At 42.9% G+C, this 24,569-nt stretch overlaps 1 protein-coding gene across 8 annotated transcripts in view; it reads right to left on the reverse strand.

The window, feature by feature from the left end:
* Window positions 1–472: 472 nt before the first annotated feature.
* pbx3b (pre-B-cell leukemia homeobox 3b) overlaps window positions 473–24,569 on the reverse strand; it is a 56,866-nt gene continuing 32,769 nt past the window's right edge. For 2 of the 8 annotated variants that reach the window (XM_079690173.1, XM_079690172.1), the window contains exons 3-10: window positions 12,757–12,998; window positions 11,573–11,763; window positions 10,421–10,556; window positions 9,660–9,689; window positions 5,786–5,951; window positions 5,105–5,182; window positions 3,673–3,762; window positions 473–2,150 (exon numbers count right to left, since the gene is read on the reverse strand). In XM_079690173.1, coding sequence (XP_079546299.1) covers window positions 3,716–3,762; window positions 5,105–5,182; window positions 5,786–5,951; window positions 9,660–9,689; window positions 10,421–10,556; window positions 11,573–11,763; window positions 12,757–12,998 — 890 coding nt within the window. In that variant the 3' untranslated portion in view covers window positions 473–2,150; window positions 3,673–3,715. Of the gene's footprint in view, window positions 2,151–3,672; window positions 3,763–4,569; window positions 4,683–5,104; window positions 5,183–5,785; window positions 5,952–9,659; window positions 9,690–10,420; window positions 10,557–11,572; window positions 11,764–12,756; window positions 12,999–24,569 lie in introns of all 8 variants that reach the window. The other 6 variants (XM_079690175.1, XM_079690174.1, XM_079690178.1 and 3 more) reach the window with 4 other exon arrangements.

Here is a 24,569-nt window from a genome sequence, read left to right on the forward strand (position 1 = left end):
AGTAGTGTACGAAAACACTTTGATTCAGGAGTGATAATGACTGATATATAAAACACTGGACAACAAGCACTAAAGGAAGACAGAAAAGAAGAACTCGGCCCTGAGAAAATGAGAATAAATAACCAATGATCCATTTAAGGCTGTCTTTACACAAAATAGCCTGAATTAGAAGTGCCTGACATTTCAGTTAATTGCGCTAACCATGTCAGCTCGGAAGTAGCTGCAAACCAGGTTCCTATTCTTCAAAACCATTGCATGCAAAGGATGAATACATTACTTGAACATTTAGAGCAGATTTATATTTGAAAAATGAGTAAATAAATTGCATGTAAATAAGCATTATAATATTGCTTACTGTAATACATACATGTATAAAAAAAACTAGCACAAATAGAGGCTTATGTGAATTGACAGTCGTTAAGAGAAGTGTACGGCTTCTCCCGCTCACTCAACAAAAGAGAGCACAACTTGCTGTCATGAAAGCAAAAGGTTTATTCATGTTTGAAATTACACAACTACCACAAGGAAGACTTTTCAGTCCAGGGTGTAGTCTGGTTAGAAAGTAACACTAAACATCTTTAATACATTAGAATCACTGCCACAAATCATTTGTCATGACTTTTTCAGTTTCAGAATCACATACAATAGAAAAAAGAGAGAAAAGAAGTTTTGAACCCTGTTGAACAGAGCTGGAAATGTACAGTTCTGAATACTGAAACCTCTATGCATTACATTTTTATAGTGATTTTTTTCCTCTTTTTTTCCGCATGATTTAGTAACAAGATGAGCAACATTCAAAATGTTTTTTTTCCTTCAATATTTACAACAGTTTCACTGTTCGGTGTTAATTTATCAACAATGTTCATCGCACTCCCTCGTAAAAGCCACAGAGCAACATCTTCACCCGCCCCCCCTCCCCTCCCCATCTCTTTTTCAACGTATTAATATGTTATCATTTCATTTTTTATTTTTTTTATTTTAAGTTGCGGTACAGCAACGGCATTTTATTAAAAGATTAAAATATACATTAGATTACATAGAGGATGAAGAGTTTACAGTGTTACAGGATGTCATAAAAATAACTACAAAAACATTAAATAAGGGCGAAAAAATAATATATGGTGGTGGTATTGTTTAGAGGTAGTAAGTGAGCACTCTAAGCTACAGAAATGTTGGGAATTATTGTCCTATTATGAATTTGAATGAGGTAATAAAGCTGTGTATTGATTGGTTGGATGTATAATTACTCTTATTCTATATTATGTACAACTTTTCCTGTGTAAGGGGGGCCTGCGTCTGTGTGTCATGAAGGAATGATATACTGTGGGGGATATGTTGATAAGGAGTACAAAAAAAATGTTTACATATGTACATACTAAACATCAAATTATAAAATATGGAATGGTGTCATGTTATAGTCAAGCAATCAATTACACTTCTTTATGTTCCCGAGTTTGAATAACCATTTCCTTCTACTAATGTATACAGCTGTAAGGCAAAAATAAATCTTGAAAGTAACAACAAAGCTGCCATTGAGCTGTCAACAGTAGCATTGTTGAGTTGCTGGACAAGATTGCAAGCACATTACAGTCAAAGAAACAGCTGCTTTAATCTATGTATTGTAAGAACGGAATGAGAACCCAATTATCAAAATGGGAGTGGTAATTAAATCAAGAAACAAACAAATGGCCGTTTAAAATGTCACATGAAATGCACGACTGTCATCCAGTAGTTTAAGTTGAGCGGAGCTAATTATCCTAAAGGTTTACAGAGTGTAATCTGAGGGTTGTTTTCTGTGTGTACATGTGTGTGCTTACCCCTACGACAAACAAATAAGAGCATGGTGATGACTTCTGATTTATGGAGACGTAAAGAAAACACTGAACGATCAGGAAACACTTGGTGATGATGTCATTTTGAATGTGGCATGGGACATTTTAAGGTACAGGAAAAACCAAACTGTTGTGAAAAGTGTTTTTTGTATAATCCTCTGCAGTTGGTCTAGCCAGTGAAAAGAGTCCATGCCCAGCTTGAGGCGAAGATGCAATAAAAGCGGATCAATTCGAGGTATCGGAGTGCACACTTCTGGGTCCTTCTGTTGGAGATATTACAGAAGACGGAGTCCTTGCATCTTGCCACCCCCCATTAGCCTAGGACACAAATGGGAAATCTTGAGATTAAAATCACGTTCTCTGCAATATGAGCTTGGTACATTTTCATCCCCAAAATGCAAAAAAAAAACACAACACGAGGAAAATGAGACTTCCGAGAGTGTGGTTGCACTACTGTGTCAGCTGATATCAACATGTTCACTTCACAACGATGTGGTGTGATTAGTCCGTGCATTACAGTAGCATCAGCATCTTGGAAACAAATGTGTCTCGTGTTCCGACCAATGGGAGCAGTCCCTGAAATCAGTGTCTAAGCAGATTTCGGGAGCGGACGACAGCTTGTCGCTACATATTCTCCTGTCAGTCAAGAAGAGGGAGGGCTCGGGCCGGTTTGAGGTGGGGGGAGCTGAATGAAAGTGACAGGGCAGGGCCTCTCCAAGAGAGCCAGTCTTAGCCAGCCTGATTTTGCTTTGCTCCAGGCATGACCTAGCCTTTACTGGATCCTTCTACGTCACCACCAAGAAAGCTAAAGGTTAGTCTATGCTAATAAATCTATGTGGAACTTTAGGGTTTGCTGCAAAAAAGGAGCTTTTCCACAATTTCACTTATTTAAAATATCATATTACTTTATGTTTTTTCATCCTCTTCTTTCAGGGTTTCTCTGTGCCGTCAGTTGCAGTTTTAGTAGGGATCATGCTGAGCTCTAGTGAGCCAGTAGGCTCAGGTCTACACTGCGTAATGGAAGTGAGAAACCTTGTGAGAAAGTGAAAAACGCTTGATCCTGGTAGGAGTTGACATGTCTAAACAGCTTATAGCAATAAAGCTTTAGCAAAGCTGAAATGACACCAAAAGCATTGAATCCTGGCAATAGCCCCCACCATTTGTTTACATAAAATGAGTTGATAAATAAACACATTTTTAAAATGTCCAGCATCACTGCTGTACATCTAATACCTTATTTTTGATGCCTACGATTTAAATAATATTAGAATGTGAATATGCGTGCACTTCACCCAACAGGCATAACAATATAAAAAGAGCAAATACAGATCTGATATAGTGCAGAGAGAGAGAGAGAGATGTCTGATACTGTTTCTCTCTCTTCTTTCTCCCTCATCAACGAAATTAATCTTTACTCTGATAGCCTCAGATTGTGCACTGCTATACAAAAAGAAGCCATATCAAACCTCATCAAGGAAGATGGAATCCGTGTCTGGAAAGGGCTGCGGGCGATCACATGCTCATATTTTATCATGAAGATAAGGCTATGGAAATGACTGTGAAGCATTTCCAAACAGATAAATGCAAAAGCCTTTTTTATTTTTCAATCAATTGTGGATGGCTCAGTATGTTTTGGTTCGATTCATAGAACACATTAAAATATGTTTAATAAATGATGTATTCCCCTGCTGTGTCATTTGCATTATTAAATGCAACTTGTATCTGTGTCAGGTGACAAAGGTTATGTCTCTTTGTATCTGAATGTAATGCATACAGTACCTTAGTGAAATATGATTAACACAAAACCTGTGCAACCTATATGAATAAAAGCCATACTCACATGTAAGCCGTGTGGACTATACATGGTGTTCCTCCCGAGAGCATCATTGTATCCTGCCGTCTGACTGATAACATGGCGCAGGGTATCCACCTGAGGGGACAGACAAGGTGGACAAGCTGGTCAACGCAGAGTCTCAAAGCGGGTCATCACTAACTGTAAACATGCTCAGTGAAGCAACAGATACTGACTAGTGTGAAATCACAGAGGGAGTCCTGAGACAGCACATTTGTAACACTGCTAATTTCCTAATGAAACGAAAAAGGCACACTGACATTACTAGCATGCTCAAATCCAGTATGTTTTCTATAGAGGCTATAGAATCATAAAAAAAAGCCTTAAAGACAAATAAAATATATGTGTTTTGAATTAGCTTTTATTTTTACTTTAATCGTGAATTAGCATATATGTGTGCGCATTGTGATTGTGTGTCAGTTGTGCGTAAAACGTACAAAATGGAAGACATCAACAACAAACAACAACAGGATGAGACAGGAAGATAGCAATATAGGACACAGAAAAAAGGAGAGTACCAAAAACCCAATACCAACCCAAGAGTTCAAGTCAAAGCCAAATGCATTCACAAACTGTTTTTCTTGTGAGATTGGAAAAGTAACCAGGACATTGATTTGCAGCATGATAGCAGAGGGGTGGGATTATATTTTGGCTGCTAAAATATTCCATCCAAAGCTAAATTAGCCAGTAACACTTTAGTCAATTGGATTTTTTTAGTCGTCCTCGCTGTGGTAATTTAAACTGCCTGTCACATGTGCAGTATTTTTCTTATTTTCAATTTTTTGTTTAAACGTGCTTCAGACTGCACTGTGGATGGCTCAGTACACAGGCAAGACAAGGACAGCTCTCTGGCAGTCAGGAACTGTCCCTGATTGTTGATCCTACCTGTGACTGTACATTGGCTCCGACTTGTGCCCCTTGGTAAGAATCCCCATTCAGACTCTGCATGCTCAAGAACATGTCCCCAGAGTTTGGGAGGTTAAAAGAACCTGAAGAACCTGGAAAGGGAGGATGTAAGTAGCTGAATACATGAGAAGGCTATAAAGGGAAAGCACAAACACGCACACACACACCACGCACGTGTCTGCATACACAGACCCAAATCAAGCAGACAAATGCACTGAAGAAAGACTCCCATAAAGCAGGCAACTACAAGAATGAAGAAGGGAAAGGGAGGGCAGCAAAGAAACAAACAGAAGAGGACGATATGCAGAGGGACCGAGGAAATCTTTTTACAAATGCAGTAGACACAAATGAAATGAAAATCACACGACAAAGAGGGGAGGAGGCCATTTCTATATGTGGTTGGTTGCCTAAGCTCCCAATTGTTCCACATCACCTACTTTCAATCTAATGTTGGCAGGGAGGTATCACATGGTAAATGACAAGGACAATAAGAAGCTTATGAAAAGACCAGTACCAGTAAACATGTTGGTTAAAAGAGTGTTTTTGCTCTCTGCAGAATCCAGCTGAAACTCTTCATCTTTCATCTGGAATCCTGGGTGCAAGAAAAAGGGACCACTTCATAAGCTTACCACATCTCGAAGCAGCTCAACCTAGTCCAAACTCAGATTTACATTTCTTATTAAACTGGACTAAACACACCCTCCTCTAAGGCTTTGTGTTTCTATATGACTCTAATTCAATATGAACTGTGTAAAATGCCATTTTGATATTATAGTATGACTCTAGGTAAAATGCTCCCAGCAATTATGTGTCATTTTATTTAGCATAAAAAGTACTGCCAGTCACTGGGACTATATGCCATTACATTACAAATGACAGGAATTTGACAGAAAGTCAAGGGAAAACAAATCCCACTGGCATCCTTCTGAATTTCTCATTTTCAATTTATTTTTATTTTGCCAAAAATACATGTGTTCTCGGTTCACAAGTCAGGAACGCTCTCTTTATGCATGAGTTTGCTTGGCATCAACTGTCTTATAGACAGGAGACACTGTGATCCCCAAGCTGGGAGCAGAGCCTGTCACTCTTGGCTGTGTGAATGGTGCATGAGAGAGTGATGCAGGTAGGCAGTGGGTTAAGGGCTGAGGTGGAGGGCAGATCTTTTTATTGTTTGTCTATATGCAGGAGTGCCTACCGGAGTTAGGTGTGGTGGGGGAGTTGGCCTGGCTGTTCTGCACTGCAGCGGCTACAGCGTGTGCTGCATTTACAGCAGTCTTGGCAGCATACAGGTTGGCTTCTTCCTGAAACTTGCCGATATTTTTCTTGTACCGGATCCTTTTGTTGCCAAACCAGTTGGATACCTGTGTGGTAGAGCAGAAGGAGGAGGAGCAGAGGAGTCAGACGTCAAGCAGCCACAGCACCGTGCACTGAGCAGTGTGATTGTTTCAAGATGTCATGTTTGGGTCCATCAAGTACCCAATTCCCAGCCCCTGCAGTAATGTCCGCCGGGTACACAAGCTAATTAAGCCATAATCAGGAGCCACTTGTGTCTTCTCATGGATGGGAGCCTGACATGCTCTCGGTTCTGTCTCCTGACAAAACTAAAACACAAGGGGCTCCTTTTGCACAGACACTTAAGTCAATATATTATATACATTTATCATATGAGTGCTTATATGACACAAATCCTAGCCTTTCCCGTAGTGAAATGTAAAATGTTCATATTTCACCCTCTTAAGGATGCTCACTGACTCCAGATCAGTGTCTAGGTGATTGACACATTATGTAAATACAGTTAAATATAGTTCATTTATTTGATCTCATATTATATGGCATTATACGGCAGCATTTCCAACTTGTGTGTGTGTGTGTGTGTGTGTGTGTGTGTGTGTGTGTGTGTGTGTGTGTGTGTGTGTGTGTCTGCATGCTAAATTACATTTGTTTGTGATTATCAAAAAAAAGTGTAGCCACGTGAAGCAGAAAACACAAATGATCAGTTTTTTTAACTCGTGTTAAATAAATATAAATAATTATTTTACCAAAATTAAAAAGCAACTCTAAAGGAGCAAGCAATAATTGAGTATTGAGGTATATTTACATTAAGAGAAGTTGGGAATGCTAATTTTGATGACACCAAACATCAGTCAGACGCTGAAAAGTTGTACGAGGGGTGAACCTTATGTGTGAACGCTGGCTCTGCAATAACAGTGGAATAATAATGAGATGATGCGTGTTTTTAATGGTTCTATAAATTAGAGTGTCTTGTCGCTGTGCTGCTGCCCCCCTCTCAGGACCTGCAGCCCACGGCTGGACCAGCCAAAGAGCAGCTGCCCCTAATGACGCTTTATTTAATTTCCACCCATGCGCTTACATTTTAATATCCCCAGCAGCCCGCCAATGCTGTGGCGTTAAAACTGACTGGATTTGCAGGACATCAGATCATTCCTATCCTGCACGTCTCTGTGCTCTAAATCTTTAATATCTAGGCAATTAAAATTAATGACCATTCAGGCGAGGCCCACTGTTGGCAGGGTTTCCTTGACATCAATTGTTTGATGGGTTTACCTAGAGGTTAAACTAACAAGCAAGGTTTAATTGGAAGCAATGAAAGCCCTGGCTATCATCCTTTTTACTTAACCTGCTTATAGTGGATTGTAGAGCAGAAGACGATGCAATACCCTCGCTCTTTTAGACAGCTCACAAAGTGCCCACAAACCCCTCGAAATCATAGACAATGTTTTCCAAAGCTCATCAGTCTGTTTAATTTCCCCAAATGTTCATGCAAACAGTGTATTACACAGAACTACATTTATTAAAATGTCATTTGGGGTGTTTGCACAAGAAGACATATCTGTATCATTAAGTCTGAACATTGAAAGTGGTGGATAGACTTTTTGTATCAAATACAGCAGTGATGCATGCTAATTCTACCCTTTTATTATTAAACTGTGGTCATTTCATAGGGTAGGAACAGTTGAAACATAAACTTTGATTACTTCAATCTGTCTTTTATGATATAGTGTGTTATGACTGTGTTCCACCACTATATGGTGTTACAAGCCCGGACAGGCTCAGCAGTGTTGGAATAAAATCCTGCGGACATTACACCACCTTTCTCTGCTCTACACGCAGATTTCTCTCCTGCCCACTGAACTCTGGCTTTAGTGATTCTCGGGTTCAGCTAAATATTGAACAAATGCACGGCACTGTAAGGTGTGGAGCACAACCCAATCTACAGAACTAATTCCCTTTTATCTTGTGGCAGGCCATGCATTCAATTGACTCCTATGTGTGGTGAGAGCCAGGTTGTGAGATTGAATTACCTGACATCAGCAGCCTCAAAGGCAGCGATTGTATAATGACCATGCAGACTCCTTGCAAGAACACGATACCATTGCCTTCATTGCTGCCCACTAGAGAGGCCGTGGAGCTGTGGTTAATAATTCAAAGTATTTCCCCCTATTTCAGGTCAATACTGCTTTCTAGTGAATGTAAGGCAACGCATGATGTGTCCGTGATCTCAATATATCTGAGATTACAATGCCCTAAGCCTCACATACAAATACAAAGGTGTTCTCACTAGCTGTGATACCATCAATTATACAGCCCACATTAATAATGGATAGGAGCTCAAGTCTTAGCTTCTTTAAATTCACTGTGATTTGAAATATTGAAAAGTGTCACTCAGAAGAAAAATGTGAGCAATGAGTCTCTGCACAGGAAACTGACTTAAATGTAGGACCATTCCCGCACATTATACCAAATATGACCTCAATAGACCCTGACACGAACCACAGCCATCCAATCAGATGCCTTTATTCAGGAGCCCAGCACATCGCATGCAGGGTGACAGAGGGAATAAGACTGCATCCGGCATTTAAAGAGCGACTTGGGCAATCGTGACAATGTCAATAGCTCATTGTACATTCAGTGTTCAGGATTAATCAAATCAGACTCGTTGACATTTCTTTTTTTTAGTTTAAAGTTATTCCCGCAGCATCTTTGATACATTTTAAACACTGGATTTAAACTGTGGGGATCTCCTGAGGTAAAGAGGCTTTGCTCTCAGGAAACATGCAACACTTGCATTTTAAATGATCCCTGCTGAAATGATGCGGGGTGTTTCGTCAGCGATGATGTATCGAGCATAGCTGCGGACTAATATTGGCATACCATTAAGGAAGGATAATGAACTGCTTGTGCAATAAACAAAGCCTACAAAAAAAAAAAGGATTTTGTGGGTGTTTGAAAAATTACTTAGCAGTGCCCTCAGAGTGGCCACAGCGAGCAGTTTTCGCCCCCTGAAAGGCCGGGGCACGTTGAGGGATAACACACTTACGGCACACTCGGCATCATGTCGAGCCTCCGACTTTGTTACTCACTTAAAATGAGCCAAAGCACTAAGAATAAGTCAATAAGAAGCTCTGCCGTGGCCTCCACCGGTCGAGGAGTATGCCGCTAATGGGGCCTGAGATGAGTTCAAGTGAATTTTTAAAAGCCCTCTAATTTCTGCATAGACTGATTTGTTCTCATGGGAACTGGAACGGTGGCATGTTTTTCGCGAGGCACTCAGGAAACAGAGTGGAGCTCCATTTGTGAGGGTCGGTGGCCATTTCTTTAACTGCTATAAAGCACACAGCAATCACAGAGCAGGCTGGGGGTAAATAACCTCAGAGCGCAGTTTGAAAATACAAAAGACCACACAATTAATCGACTCTCTACAACAAACAAAATAAATAAACCATGTGGTAAACAATAGCCAAAAAGTACAATTTCATGTGAGACATTTGTACACACATAATATGGTGATAACATGGGTGTAGCTTAACAAATATGGTTCAATCAAAAATAGTCTGTGTTCTTGTGGTGGGATGTAAATGCTGAATAACCACTCTTTTAAAGAAATGTATATTTACACTTGAATTACTGTAATTCATGATAACATTAGCATGATCCAGTAGGGTGAGGGAGGGAGGTTCTGTGCAGTGGAAAACTGTGAGGCTATTACATACAGAAACAAAGGAAGTAAAAAAAATGAAAACAGTGGATCAGGAGAAGTTATGACATACCTGTGATACTGTGATGGTGCTTCCCACCCCCTGAAGGCAAAAAAGAATGGGCTTTTACAGTATCTGACTCTTCATGACTACACTCAATAAACACCCCCTCCCAACACAGAAAAAACACTGCAGATTATTGTATAGATTCATGTTTCTGTGATGTGTCTCATGAGGACGACATAGAACAGTTGAGTATAAAAAAATCTAGATAGTAGTCACAATCATAGCAGAAAAAGAGAGCACAGGATAATAATACTCTAGATGTGAGGGGGGGAGGTGTGAGAGATATTGCCTTCAGGTTTACCCAATTATAACTTAAATATAACTGTGAATTAGCAGAGTCCTGCAAGGTCACAAACATACAAATAAATAGCCTGGATCATCCAGTTTTTTGAAGCACCAGACTTTTCTTAAAGTAATGGATGGTGCCATTTCTTTTTCCTGGCTTATGACCTGAGCGGCTGACCAGGCAACAGATAGAGCACATATGGTGGATGGGAATGAGAGGGGAAAATGGCAGGGGACCCAGCGTAAGGAAGGACAGCATAGTGCTTTGATTGAGGCCAAGATGATATAGGCCTCCCCTCCCTGTGGCCCAGCTCTGACTGACTGGGACCAGCCTTAACTGAAGCATCATTAGGAAGCCACAATGTCAAGGTTAGCTAAGGACAATGTGTCTTGGTGGTGTGACCTACGGTAACTATCCCTCTAGGCTGTAGCCTTTCCCACCCTGATTACCCAGCAGCTACTGTTAGATGAGAACTACCCACCTGGGAAACTGTGATGCTGCACTTCTTGGCCAGCTCCTCTTTAGCCTCCTCACTCGGGTACGGGTTGCTGAGGTGCGAGTAGAAATATTCGTTCAAAATTTCCGTCGCCTGTTTGCTGAAGTTTCGCCTTTTCCGCCTGAGTGGGGAGCAGAAACAGAGAAAGGCCAAGGAAGCCTATTAGCGGACCAGCATTAACTCATCCATTTGGATCGCACAAATTGCACAATCAATCTCACACATAAATGGTGAAAATAATGAGGAATGGGCTCTAAGGGCCCTCAGGAGCAGAATATTGTGTCCTGCTCCAAGAGTCTCGTCAACACACAGAAGAACAGACTCCAACCAATAAAGTGACAAGCGCACGCACGCACACACAAACAAACACACACACACAGTCACAAAACACATACAATGTTTAATTTGGTCTGTTGGTCTCCAATCTCCAGTCCAAGCGTGTAATGTGTAGAGTTTAGTGCAGCGGATGGGTGGGCTTTGTGATGGAGCGCAAAGCCCAGTCGGAGTGCATCTCGGTACATTATAGAAATCACGGCATGCACAGTTGAGCATTGTTCCTGAAGTGCCACAGCCCCGGGGATCTCCAGTAGAAACAAGAAAACTCTAACTAGATCTGGGTCCCCTTCCCTCCCAAGGGCACTACTTATCATGTTGTTGAGCATTTGCTTATTTTGCCTTGTTTACTGCGCTTCACACAGGCAGTGGGCAAGCGAAATGTGCTTCCACTTGGCTTGTTTAGCCAGGACTTGTGCCGCTCCTCGCAGAGCACCCACAATGCACCACACTGTTAGTGATTAGAGTAATCCTCAACACCTGCTGATGACCTCCCCTCCATCCATTACACATGACTCGCCCCCCATTTCATTTGGGCTTAACTGTTCTCAGGTGTTGGGCCATGATTGTCTTGAAAATGGATAATACATGGAACATGGACATAATTAAAATCATGCATCTTTGCAGTGCTCATACTGTGTGCTGTGCCAGAAAAGAGGGAAGAAAAGCAAACTTCCGACCTGCACACAGCCAAAAAGTGACCTCGCCCACTGGATCTGCCTATTTGGGTCGTACAAATGCAATACAAGTTTCTAGACACACACACACATATAGATATATTTATACACTACACAATCCACTGACCTGGCATCAAGGAATCTGGAGCGCAGGATCATGACAGCCTCACAGGTGCTCTGCTTCAGCTGCATCTGGATGGAGCTGAATTTACGGTGGATGATTCCCACCATGCGCTCGATCTCTTTGGGAGAGATGGGCCGCGTGCGAGACTGTTCCCTCAGCAGGTTCATCACATGGGTAGTAAATTCGTTACACGCCTGCCAAGTGACAGAGAGACACAAAGTGCGGCCAACGTGAGTTCTCTAAACGTCCCAGAAGTTAACTTATAAAAGCTCTTTAACTGATATTCTAAAGTTCTGTACATTTTTCATTTAGAGATATATTTCACACAAGCTGTTTTTTGTTCAAAGCATCAACAGAGTGCACTGTTTATGTTTGACTTTGATGACATAATAGGTGAAGTCATCTTTGAACATGAATGCAGATTTGCAATTCGGCTTGGCCCTAATGCAAGGCGAATTTAAACAGCTTTTCGTTAAACCAGTAGTTCATACATGATTAATTAGAATAACTCATTTACGTAGTGCACACTTTAGCTCATTACTCTGAGTAAAATTCGTTAAGTATTTACATTTAGATAATTAAAACCTGGAAACACCCTTAAGAAAGATGCATTTACTCCAGGCGACGTGTAGTGTGCCCCCACGTATCCACCTCCTCTCTCAGAGAGCACGGAGTAAATTAGTCTAATTTACCTCACTGGCTTGCTGAGGCATCACTGTTACACCTTCAACCCCCCCCCCCCCCCCCCCTCCATAATGCTTGTGTTTAATGGCAGGCTCAAAGTGCTAGGTGAAGGAGCTGATCATACTTTCATTTAACACAGATGACTCAAGCTCTCCTTTGGATCTCTATAATCAGCTACAACACAGTGAATAATACTGCCATTTTTTTCTATGCAGATAACATATTGAACCCCATCATGAATATTCTCTGCAATGTCCCTGCTAATGCCAGGAATACGCTGCTCTGAAGGGATGTGAAGCATAAAGTACAACTCAATAGGTCCATTTGAACGGAAAATGACACGTCTAGCTGAGAACATAGTTATTTGACCTTTTATTGACGAAAAAGGAACAACATTGTTATTCTCCTTATTCTTGGGAATAGCGCAAGAAGCAGTTTGGTATTCAAGGAAAAAACTAAATCATGGGTAAGATTTTAACCTTAGAGTTGCATCTCGTCCTCACCTGTTCGTATTTCTCCAGCTCCGTGTGGTAGATCTGTCGGATCTGGGTGAGTTTGGCTCTGTAGTCGGAATGTTCGATGGAGCTGTCGGCGGCCCCCCCGGCGGCTGCTGCTGCAGCGGCGGAGGCTGCCGATCCGCCGCCTTTCTCTGGTCCCGCCACGCCCTCTGCCAGCAGCATGTTGTCTAAACGCATGAGCTGGGGATCCGGGGGGTCTTCCTCCTGGGAACCACGGATGCTGAGACCTGTAGCAACACACAGAACAGAGACAGAAGGTCAACTACTGCAATTCAGGGACAATGAGATTTGCAAAAATGAAACCGTTGGGAAAATACTGAATGTACTTTTTCAATATCAGAGTAGCACACGATAACAAAGGCCCAACTGTAGCTGTGTACGCAACAGGATGTATGATTACCTGGAAGACCATCAGGACACACTGTTTTAGGCAGATAGCTATGTGACAACGATTAACATGATGATTCAGCCTCTATGTGACAAGCATGATCATTTCTGACGTGGGTCTTAGTTAATGTAAACTAAACATTGTATACTGCTTTGAACCGGTATTCTGCATCTTGTGACTGTGATACACCCTCTCTTGTATATAAGCATGTGAAGGACACTGTTCGGGGAACTTGTTGTACCATTATGCTCTGTATGTGATGACTACTTTCCTTCATACATTTCATACATGTATCCTGATATTGAAGCTCAAGCCGGTGGCGAGTGATATTTTTCTAACAGAAACAAATATTCCTATTGAAACAATTCAATAGGGTCAAATTGTTAAGCGTAATTAGGAGCGTAGTAGTCGCGCAGTCTGTTATCGTGGATGTTTCCCCTGCAGGTATGAACTGGTGCCTCCTGTGTATGTGCTGTATTCCTGTCGCCCATGTCTTTGCCTGTTCTCTTTTATTTACACACTGTGCTGCACACTGTGTGTACGGGAAGGCTGACATGACAGCAACATCCATAAACTGACAAATGCTCAATGGTGAAGTGGCACTTCTGCTCTGCGAAAGGATGCTAAACAGAAACTATACCTCTAGTGAGTGTCTCTGTCTTTGACACAGTGAATGCTGGGAACTCAAAAAGGAACCTCATTTCTATACGCTTATAAGATTTGAATTTGTATTATTTTTGCAATCCAGATTTTGCCATATTTTAAGGAGTAATACGAATGTGCAGCTGAAGTAAACATCTTACAGCAACATGAGTGCGGAGTCAATTTTGTGTTAACTGCTCATTCATGAATGCTGCTCCCTCTCTCAGACCCTGCTGTTCATTTCCTCTGGTGTTCTGTATGCCGGCCTGTCAGCCAGTCGTAATCACCCAGTAGATAGCATACATGCACACCTCGAAGCACTGGCAACGCAACCGCAAAGCCAGGCTTTACAGAGAATAAACAAACAAAAGAGCACTGCGGGTCAGAATTAACAAAAACAAGCTCGAGCAATCCACTCTAATAAGTGGATAGAAATGTGGCTCAATGGGCAGTAAATACTGAGTGGCTACTCGAAACGTTATGATTACCAGAGTTGTTTCAATTCAATAATCCCTCCCGCAATTCAGGGATTTTCAACAGCTCATTACAGCTTCATTAAGATATGGCCAGCCATTGGATTCTAAATAAGAAGATTAGTGGCTCTATTGTGTCAGCCAGTAGGCATGCAATCAGAGGAGCCCTTTTACCACGCTTTGACCGACTGACCCTGTAAACCATCTGCAGGAGGAAATACTAGAGAGAGAAAAATCCTTTTTCTTTTTTCTGTCATTATTATAAACAAATTCCTGAATAAAACCTAATTAGGAAACACATCATATTGTAGCCACTCGTCAGATGTGTTGGTGTTCATTCGACTGCAGTGCCACAGAAAAACAAATGTGCCTCTATTTATGGATCGGCTGGCTTAGAGTCTTTTCGGTGTAATGGTGTGAGAGGAGTGGATGAATGTGGCTATTTGTGTTGGAGACATTGAGATGCTGGACAAGGCTCCATCAGGCTTGCAGAGCCAAGCCATCCATGTGGACAATATGCCGCTGCTCCACTAACCCTCATCCACATCACACTGCATCTGCGCTACTCCACCCAAAGCTCTCGTTCTGGACAGGCTCGACTGTTTCTATTCCAGTTTGTGCAGCAGGAAAACCAAATGGCACATGATTCAAATGTTGACTGACCAGATGCCTGGCTAAATATCTCAAGTCGGCTCTAATAGCTGGTGGATTGTCTGCCACCACAGTTCATATTTTCCTAATTCAGTATTTACTCCCACTCTCTGATTCAACTGAAGCTCAGCAGGCTGCACTTTCCTTTGTGCTGCGGGTGGTGGTAAGTAGGTAGGCATGTTTTTCATGTCAGGTATATTAAATATAACTCTGGGACGCAGCGTACATTTCCACACCAAACCCAGTTGTCACTTTCACTCCACTCAGTCTATATCCAGGGGAAATGCAGCTGAGGGAATTTACAGGGCTTTTCAGCTAAATGGGCATAAATCACCGGTTTCATTCAAACTAAATAATCACAGGCCATAAAGAGCTACTAGTCTCTTACCATATATTACCTCAAAGTTCCTGTGTGCAATAATGTGGCCATTCACGGCAAAGGAAAACAGAGCGAGACATTAGAAAGTGACATGTAATCCTGTTAGTCCGCTGACATGCGGAGTGGCCGTGACATTTTTATCATACATGTCCATTTCTATTTGGGAAATCAGCAGGATAAAAATGATTACTGTGCTGCCCTGAGAAGCTGACGGCCCTGCAGGAGTCCACCAGGGTGTATTTGTGCCACAGCGGCTGCAGCTGGCCATTCATAACACACATGATGGGAGGGATGGCGCGTCTGACTTAAGCACACAAACACTTAAAATTAGAAAAATAAGAACACATAGCCTACAGAAAAAATAAACAATTTTAAAAACAGGTGCAGCGTATCTCGCTTTGAGCCTTTGTTGGTGCAGCTGAAGATTGGGGATTCAATGTCTAAGCTTGGCATCATCACACAACTTCCACAAAATAGGCTTGAGCGAGATAATATCTTTAATTTGCTGTGTGGTTGACAAATCTGTATAGTAACTTGCAAAGCCACAGTCACATTCTAGCACTGCCATGCCGCTTGCCTGCTCAAATCTTTATCCTGTTTTTGTCTGATGATATGGGTATTAAAACAAGTTTGGGCACCCGAGTTTAGCTTTAATCCACCTCCACAGTCAAAGTGGGATTAATCTCGGTGCAAAGGGAAAGTGCGAGAGTCGTGTCACCTTGGTAAAGCCTGCAAGCAATTGGAACTTAAGAATGAAAAATCTATATATGGTCTGGTTATTTCACATAACTCTAATGATGCCGGCTCACTTAATTACCAGAACGAATTTAATGATGTAAAAGAAAGGGCAAAAAAATCCAGAAATTGTTATAATAATGTAACATGTCCTTAATCTGCCTCATTTGTCATTCAACAATACAGGTGGAGTAGCTGGGGAAAAAGCACTTGCCTATATGATTGTTCCTCATTTCTCCTCTGTGGCTGAGACAAAAGGAGACACTGTGATTAATCCATCCCTATCAGTCAGTGGTGGTTCTTCTTTTCATTTTTTACAGGTTTCACCATCCGTATCAGATCCGAGGAAGTAACAAATTTGACAGATAAAGACAATGCAGCCCTTTTCTCTCATATACTCTGCCCTGTTCTCTGTTTATAATCATTTCCGGTTCTGGGCTGTTGTCTCGTACATCATTCCCTGCTTGAAGACCTGACAGTGATCTGAGCACTGCCTCGGGCCGCTCTCCTTTCCTCCCACCTCTTTCCCCCCCCTGTGCCCTCTTTTATTCTGTGGGTTTAGCTGACCTTTGGCCCGCTGCTTGTTTACTCTCATCACTGAAGTGTGAGCAGGAGAGCCATAAAGGCAGAGCCCTGCTGGGTTAATGTGGCCTGCTGAAGAGGGAAGGGCTGGCTCTGGGCTTCTACACCTCATTCTGCTGCACTGAATGCACTGTCAGATGCCAGACAATGCACTGGAAGAGCAGCGCTTTTTCTGCAGCTAAATCCAGAGATATCTTTTTCGTTGTTGCAATTTCTCAATGCTTTTGTGAGGTGCTTAAAGGTTGCTTCTTGCAGCATGTGTATTGTGGTAAATTGTGTGTTTAACTGTGTTTGACAAAAATTACACTATGTCTCTGTTACTTCCACCATTGTTTCCAAAACATCCTGTTCATTACAAGTAACCCTGTCCGGTGCCTCTTGTGCACAGCTCCGGCCACATATCGACACTCTGTTCATCTAATTGCATTGATCCGCAAAGGTCTCCCAAAGCTAACCAATCGAAACAGAATTTATTTTCTGTCAATATTTGCAAAGGTCATCTCTCTTAAAGCCGTGAAGTAGACGGTGTGAGCAGAAAGCCGGCACAGAGGAGGAGGAGGAGGAGGAGGAGGAGGAGGAGGAGGAGGAGGAGGAGGAGGAGGAGGAGGAGGAGGAGGAGGACCGTGGCATCTAGCCTGTAACTGAGGATCGTCCAAGGTGAGCTTTAACTCTGGCTTGGCACTCAGGATCCAAGGCTTCTAATCCACCGTGTTATTAAAACCTGCTGCCAAAGCAACACACTAGAGACTACAGAGGGCTTAGAGTATCCATTTCACAAAGAGGCCAGTCTCACTACTGCCGCGTTCCACGTCTCCTTTGACTTCATATCATCTCCTTTGTCGTGGCGCCTGGATCAGTGACTTTCAGCTCCAGAAGCGGGGAGCTGGATCAAATTACCATTGAAAATCTTTTGTTCTGACAAATGAAACATAAAGATCCTCTTTCATCGACGTTCTTAAAGGCTTTTTTAAGCTTGGCCTACATCCACATGGCACAAAGAATCTGAGAGAATGCCTGCGGGCTCGCTCTAACATGTACAGTAATTAACATGCCATTAACACATTAATACACATTAACTATTCCCAATGTTAATGGCAGAGTAATTACCATACCTGATACTGCACTGTGGGGAAGCCAAAGCACATTTGCCACTTTGTGTTTCACTTTCTTTGTTGAGTGAGATGAAAGGAATCATTTGGGAAGATGGTTCATTTTGCATTTCCTGCACCCAGAAACAAATCAGTATTCCTACAAGAAAGAGCCTCAAGCCTTTCCTATCTTACCGAAAAGTGCTTTTACAAACATAATGTAAGTGTTCTGATTTTATTTCAAACCTGGAAGGAAGAAAGTTCTCTGAAGCCACTAAGGTGAGGCAGAAATACTGGAGGGGACAGAGCATCTGGTGATTAAATGCAGGGCAAAAGGAGGCAGGGAATGGGCCCTAAACTGGGGAATCCCTGTCTAGAACGATGATGTATTTCCTTCCAGTGTGTTGAGTGATAAGCTAATCAGCCACGCTGACAGTGAAGTGTTACAGCCCCTCAGTGCTAGGTCAAGACTTCTCCCATCATACACCACCAGCACACACTAAACAGACAGCGGCATGGAGGTGGTGGAGGGGAGTGGCTCTGTTCAGAAAAGAAGATCTCTGTCAGTTCAGGTAGCCTTTGTCCCTCGATGATGATGGACCCCCCCCACCTCCATAAGAGGCGGCTGTGACAGTGAGGGCGAGGGGTGAAGACGGAGGGGGGGGGGTCGCCACTCTCGACCCACGACTCCAAGACAAGCGGGGGTGGGTGAAGGGGGTGGGAAAAGACAACCCAAACAAACATCTTGAAGACATTTTGCCAAGCACACCAAAATTAATCACTGTCCCATGGTGGCAGTGACATTTGTGGGAAGTGACACACAACATGACAGACTAGAGGGGAGAGGATGAAAGGAGAGTGAGGGAGGGTAAGAGGGCTGGGTAAACAAGAGCCACTGTCACTCGCTGTTATCATGCGTGCATGTGTGTGCAATGTGTGTTTATATGTGGAGTGCCCGCTTTGTTTCCTGCCCTTTAAGTCTCAATGTGGGCAAACGGCCAAGTGGTGTAGTGATGGCTGACCAGGCCTGGCGGTAGCGGCCGCACGCAGCGGTTGGGGAGACTGGCCAAATGAGTGGACAGGACCTCCGCTACAGATCAGCACGCTGACTGACCCTACAGGACACATACAGCATGGGGCTCCAACACGGGGCTCACATGGTTCACATGGTCTGCTAGTCACAGAATGAGACGCAATCACTGAGACGCTTGTGTGTTCTACAGCCGGGCATCACAAATCTAAGAAGAACATATAGGAAAACTCAATAGAGGAATTATAGCATATGTTAATATCCGTGCTGTAGGTAAACTTGGAACGTTGGAGACAGTTATTGTGTCTCAATATTTCATTTTACCCCCTGTATTGCGTTACATGTTTGGCTTATTTATTTTCTTCACTTTCATTTTATATTTCATGTACTGATGGTCTTTAGCTGCTAGCCCCAATTTGCTGCAAAGGTAGGCTGATTTGTTATTCAGACCCCAAGCAAATAATGCAAATGTGGCACTGAAAGCCACTTATGAAATACCCAAAGGCAACTAATCACTCCTCCTCTCTTTCCAGCCTTTCTGCAGCCTCCTAATTAGAAGATGGAGATTGCATGAAACCAGGTCACACAGCAGGTCTTGTACACACCGATAACCAGGCAAATACACAGGCAAAACTTCATCCAGACAGCAAGCCAAGCATGCATTATTTTAAAGGCTAGAGGTGAAAAAATAATGCTATTCACATTATTAATCCCATATATTTCTCTGTATGCTCCCAAAGAAAGGATTTAGGCTTGAAGCAGTTTGTGTATGTGTTCTGTATTTGTGTGTTTCCTTCAGCCTGCGTGATATGTGGGCATGTGCATACGCTCATGTCTGCATGTGTGCGTGTGAAGGCTACATGCACGCATAAACAAAGAAACGGCATTGGTAGCATACAGCCAAACATGATCCACTGCCAGAGAGATTATTCTTTGCAGTGGCATTTCTGCACGAGAGTTGACAGTCCATCATTTAGATTTTGCAGTGTATCCACGAAAAGGCTGCATTGCCTGAAGCAGAAGGAGCTGCTCTTTCCTTCAGTGTCTTTTATAGAAGAGAATTCAGCTCCAAACTCAATCCTTTGCTAGCTGTGCTAGCGTAAAAGGACTGAGGTTATACGGGAGTAAGACTGCGCTTGACGTGCTGATTCTTCGAGGGTGAGGACTGCTAAAGCTTACAAAATCATTCCTGCGTCTACGGTTGCACGCACCTGAACAAGAGCGCTGTTTCTGCAAGCATCCTGGGCCTGATGTTGCAGGTTATGCTAGGTCTGCACAGTGCAGTGCAAGGAGTGGCTGTGCAGATCAGGCCCGGGCCAAACAACAGCTTGTGACAGAAGCAGGCCAAAGAGGATGTTGAGACACGCAGAGACTTAACAGGCAGCCGGCCTGCCATCCACTCTTTTTCAGCTCTCCTTATCCTTATACTCAACACATCACTTCGGATCCATCGCAAGCGTCTCTCAAAGAAACATGGCAAGAATAGAGTCTTGCATTACCATAAAAATGGAGGGCGTTTTCAAAGCAAGTGAATGATCAGAGGGAGAATATCGTCTCCCTCATTTCATTTGACTAGCTCAATCATTTTATTGTACACCTGCAGATGATACTCCACCTTTTTGGTATTGTTGTGTGATACCCCGCGAACAATGAAGCAAAAAAAGGTTATTTGGTGCTAATTATTCCCAGCATGTACTTTACACACCATTTAATGAGTTAGACTGGAGGCGCGGCCATAGGCTGTGACTTGCTCGCCCAGTTATCCAAGATGAACCGTGCAATCTCCCTCACGTCACCCCTGTCATGTGTACCGAGTCCCCTTCCACATCCAATTCCCTGCCAGGGCTTCACTGGAGCACAGACGAGGCGCTACTGAAGCAACACAACAGCCCCCGTAGCGTCTCCGCACACCGACGAGGGAGGGCTGGGAGGATGTGGGGGGGGGGGTGGGGGTGGGGGATTGGTGAAGCTGGGAGCTCACTCTCATAATTACAATAATTAACAGTTGCAGATTTAATTGGAAGGGAAGGCATTAACAGGAGGAACATTGTGGCGGCGCGTGCAGAGGGAACCTTTGCTGCAAGAAGCTTTTGTCTTCTCTGTACCTAATGGTGCCTTGGCTGCGGTTGGCGAGTGCTGACACAACACAACACAACACAACCGAGCCGAGGGTTCAGATGGTGGGGCTTGTCAGGACTCAGACTGGAGGCAGATAATTAGGTGCCAGGTTAATGAGAGCACAGGCTCTTGATGGCATTTGGTTACTGTATGTGGGCAATTAATGACTTTGTTTTTGTGTTTTTATTGCCCACTTGAGTGGAAAACATAATACATTATTCACCTCAGGCCAGCGTGTGTGGCATTTGATGGAGTAGCAGTGACTCTGGCTGAAGAATCAGGTTCATTTACTGTGGCCAAAGGTTTATCCAAAACAATGCAGTGTAAAATATGGAGTAAGCAGAATAAAATATCAGGTTCAGTCATGGCTGCTGCGCTGTATGACCTTTTCACAGTGCATTGCCTCATGTCAAGCAAACATTGAAGTTGCAGGTCAGGCACGGGACGATGTAGTCACAAAACATGGCAGAACAAAGAAACCAAACCCTGTGGCCATAAGTGTTCAGTTAATTCAGCGTATCACATTTCATAATATATTTGTGAAATTCCATACCGCCCAGAAAAGCCCTGCTTTCATTCCAGAGGATTTATTGGCAATGAATCCACTGAGAGGTCTTTAGACATCCTCTTCTTTAGCCCGACCACTCAACGCCTCCTATTTTGGAGTTAGTTGTTCTCTTGCCTGTGGTGGCCAATTAGAGTGCTCTAAGATAAATGGGCACCCACAACTTTGATGTCCATCTTTTTAATAAGCTTTGGTTAAGATGACATCTGTGTGAACGAGTTCAATATCTTCACAGTGGGAGAGAAAAGAGGTTTATTCTAAAATGAAATATCATCTAAATACTGCTGGAGGTTTAGGCTGGATGGGGGATTGGGGGGGTATCATAGTGTTGGCTGTGACTCTCGTGCTGGCATTCATTATCTTCTGCTGCAGTTGTGCAGATTAGTCAGCGAAAGATGATTTTTAGAGCCTCCTGAAATATATGCTTTAATACAGCTGGATCAGCTTTGGCATATACGGGAAAATATGTTTTTTAATGCAGTATTCATTTTTTTTTTTTCATGTGAAGTACAGAAATCCATTTAACTAGCATGAATACACACTTACACAACCAAGAAATATTCCATGTTCGGAATATGAAGCGGTAATAGAAGTAAAGTACAGTGTAACAATATCTAAAATGGAGGGGTAATAAAATGGAGCATGAGTGTGTATGAATGTAAGAGAGAAAGAGAGGTGGAAAAGGGAGCATATATCTAACCTAGCCTGCGGACGTGCGCCTTTATACGCGCGTGTAACTCAGTCAGGAATAATGTAAATGTCTGGAGAGTCTTAAGACTGAGCAGGCCCGTATAAAAGCACCCTGTTTCAGGCTAGTAAAACAAGTCAATAAATACAGCAGAGAAGCCGGTGCTGTCTGCTGCACTCTCCTGAATGAAAACAGAGGTGAACTGCTTATTTTCAGTCTGGCACCAGAGGTTGACAGCGGCATAATGGGCGCTCATACATTCTGACTATCACTCGTCACAAGCTATATCTGTCAACATTACACTCAAGTGCATTTTTGATGTAAAACAAGCGTTCCCCTGGAGGAGTATTTATGACTTGATGCGGTCAGCTGCTAAACGAACCTCACGCCTCCTGCAGCAGTGACTGACCACGTTATGAGGTTTTTAAAAAGACTCCTATCTCTCAATCGCTTCATCAGTTTGTCTTTTTGTTGATTTGCAACGACAGAACAAACACTAAGCCTCGCAGGGCCGGCACTTACTTTATGAGAAGGCAGATCCTTTCTTGCCTGAGCTCCAAATGGGAAGCCGATGACACAGTCTCACACAAAATGGAAACACCATTAGGTAGGCAAACACTTCGCTGCGATAACTGCTGCCTGATTACAGCGGGAAAGCACAGCCGTGGTTCTCTTTTTTTTCATACTGTGTCAACACTTTGGGAAAGCAAATATTTCAGTGACTACTCTCCCTGCGCTTTAATCCATATGGTGCATTCTGTTTGTCACCGCTAATGTTACATTCGGGGGATGGGTTTTTCAGGAGGGGAAGAACTACTAATATGCAAGCGGTGGCTCACCTGCTCCCTGCTACACAATGAATACACAGAGGTCACACACCATATCACACGGGGCCAGCGTCAATCCTTTATTAAATTACCTAGCTATCTTTTTTTCTGTCACCCCACTGATATGAGGGTTATCTTTTTCATTTATGTAGCGGATTTTCAAGGGATTATGCATTAAAGATTAAGGGTGTGTACACCTAACACCTCAGCACAATAAAATGCAATACCTCAGCCAGAGCATGGCTGATGTGTGTTAGGCAAAAGGAGGTGCTATAAAACAAATCTTCAGCAGCCAGAAGCAGACAGGGTTTATTCTCCTCAGACAATACAAGCTGTGACTATACAGAGTGTTTCTAGCCTAAAATACTGTGGTAAGCAATACAAATCCCTTGGACAAAATGAAATGTATTAAACATGTGGATTTCATAAATCTCCCTTTCCTCGGTCTGGGTCAGAGGTATATTCACTGTAGAGCTCAGCAGGCACTTTTCCATCAGCATTGTTACTCTGAGTCGCAAGTGCTGCGAGTGGTTTCAAAATGAATGTCAGCAGAAGCTGCACGTGTACGGCAAACAGCAGATCCTCACAGTAAAACGGTTCAAATCACTTACCCTTGCTACTTTACGAGAGCATTACGGCGGTGTGGGGATTTAAAGGTCCGCTGTAGAAATATTACAGCTGAAATAGTGAACTAGGATCTACTTGGAGGATGTAAAAATGCTCCAAAGATTTTGTATAGTTTTTCAGGTTCACTTTCCACAGAGAAGATACTGTCAAAAAAAGCCATTTGGATCGGAGCACAACACAGTTAAACACCCAACTGGGATGCCTTTAACCTTGAGCAGCATACCAAAGGTAGAGGCAGCCTGGGGGTATGGGGGGGACTGGCCACCACAACTCCCAGTGCCATGCTGTTCCACAGTGGGGGCCCAATATGGCCAGATTGCCAGAGAGCCTGGTAGAGGTGGTGCTACACAGTTAGCACGCGCCGATCATTCATCTGCTGCAACATTCATTTAAGTGGCTTCATTATCTATTTGTTTTGTTTTCCACAACAATTCTTTCCTGGTCACCTCGCTGAGGAGAGAGGTCGCCGGCGTTCACCTTGTGGCTGTCGGAGCATCTGTCGGTGGCTCGTTCACGAGACATTCCCGCTAATTATTTCTCTGCTGTGATGGATAATCTGTGATCATTAAAGATCAGAAGAGCTAAGAAAAGATGGGGAGTAATTATCATTGCGCTGTGGTTCCCACTAATAAGTGAAGGGCTTTGGAAGAGCATGGATACACAATTAAACGCTGTGTCTTTTAAATACACCACCAACACGCTGTGGTTTTTTGATCTGCTTCAAACTAAAAGCTGGTAAACAAAGTATGAATGATGCATGAATGTTATACATAACTCTGCCTTGTGTGGGGGGCCTGGGAGGAAAGATGAATAAAGATGGAAGATAAATTAGTGTGTGAAAGGATATTCTTTCCCTCAAGCTCACGTTAGAGCAGAGGCAAAACAAATAACGAATCCTACAATCTATGAGTCACTTCTATATCATTGAATAATTCAATCATTTCTGTGACAGCTGACTATTACTTCATCATCACACAAAGACAGATTAAAAAGTTGTCAAATTAA

This window comes from Notothenia rossii, assembly GCF_949606895.1.
Source record: "Notothenia rossii genome assembly, chromosome: 6".
Classification (NCBI taxonomy): domain Eukaryota; kingdom Metazoa; phylum Chordata; class Actinopteri; order Perciformes; family Nototheniidae; genus Notothenia; species Notothenia rossii.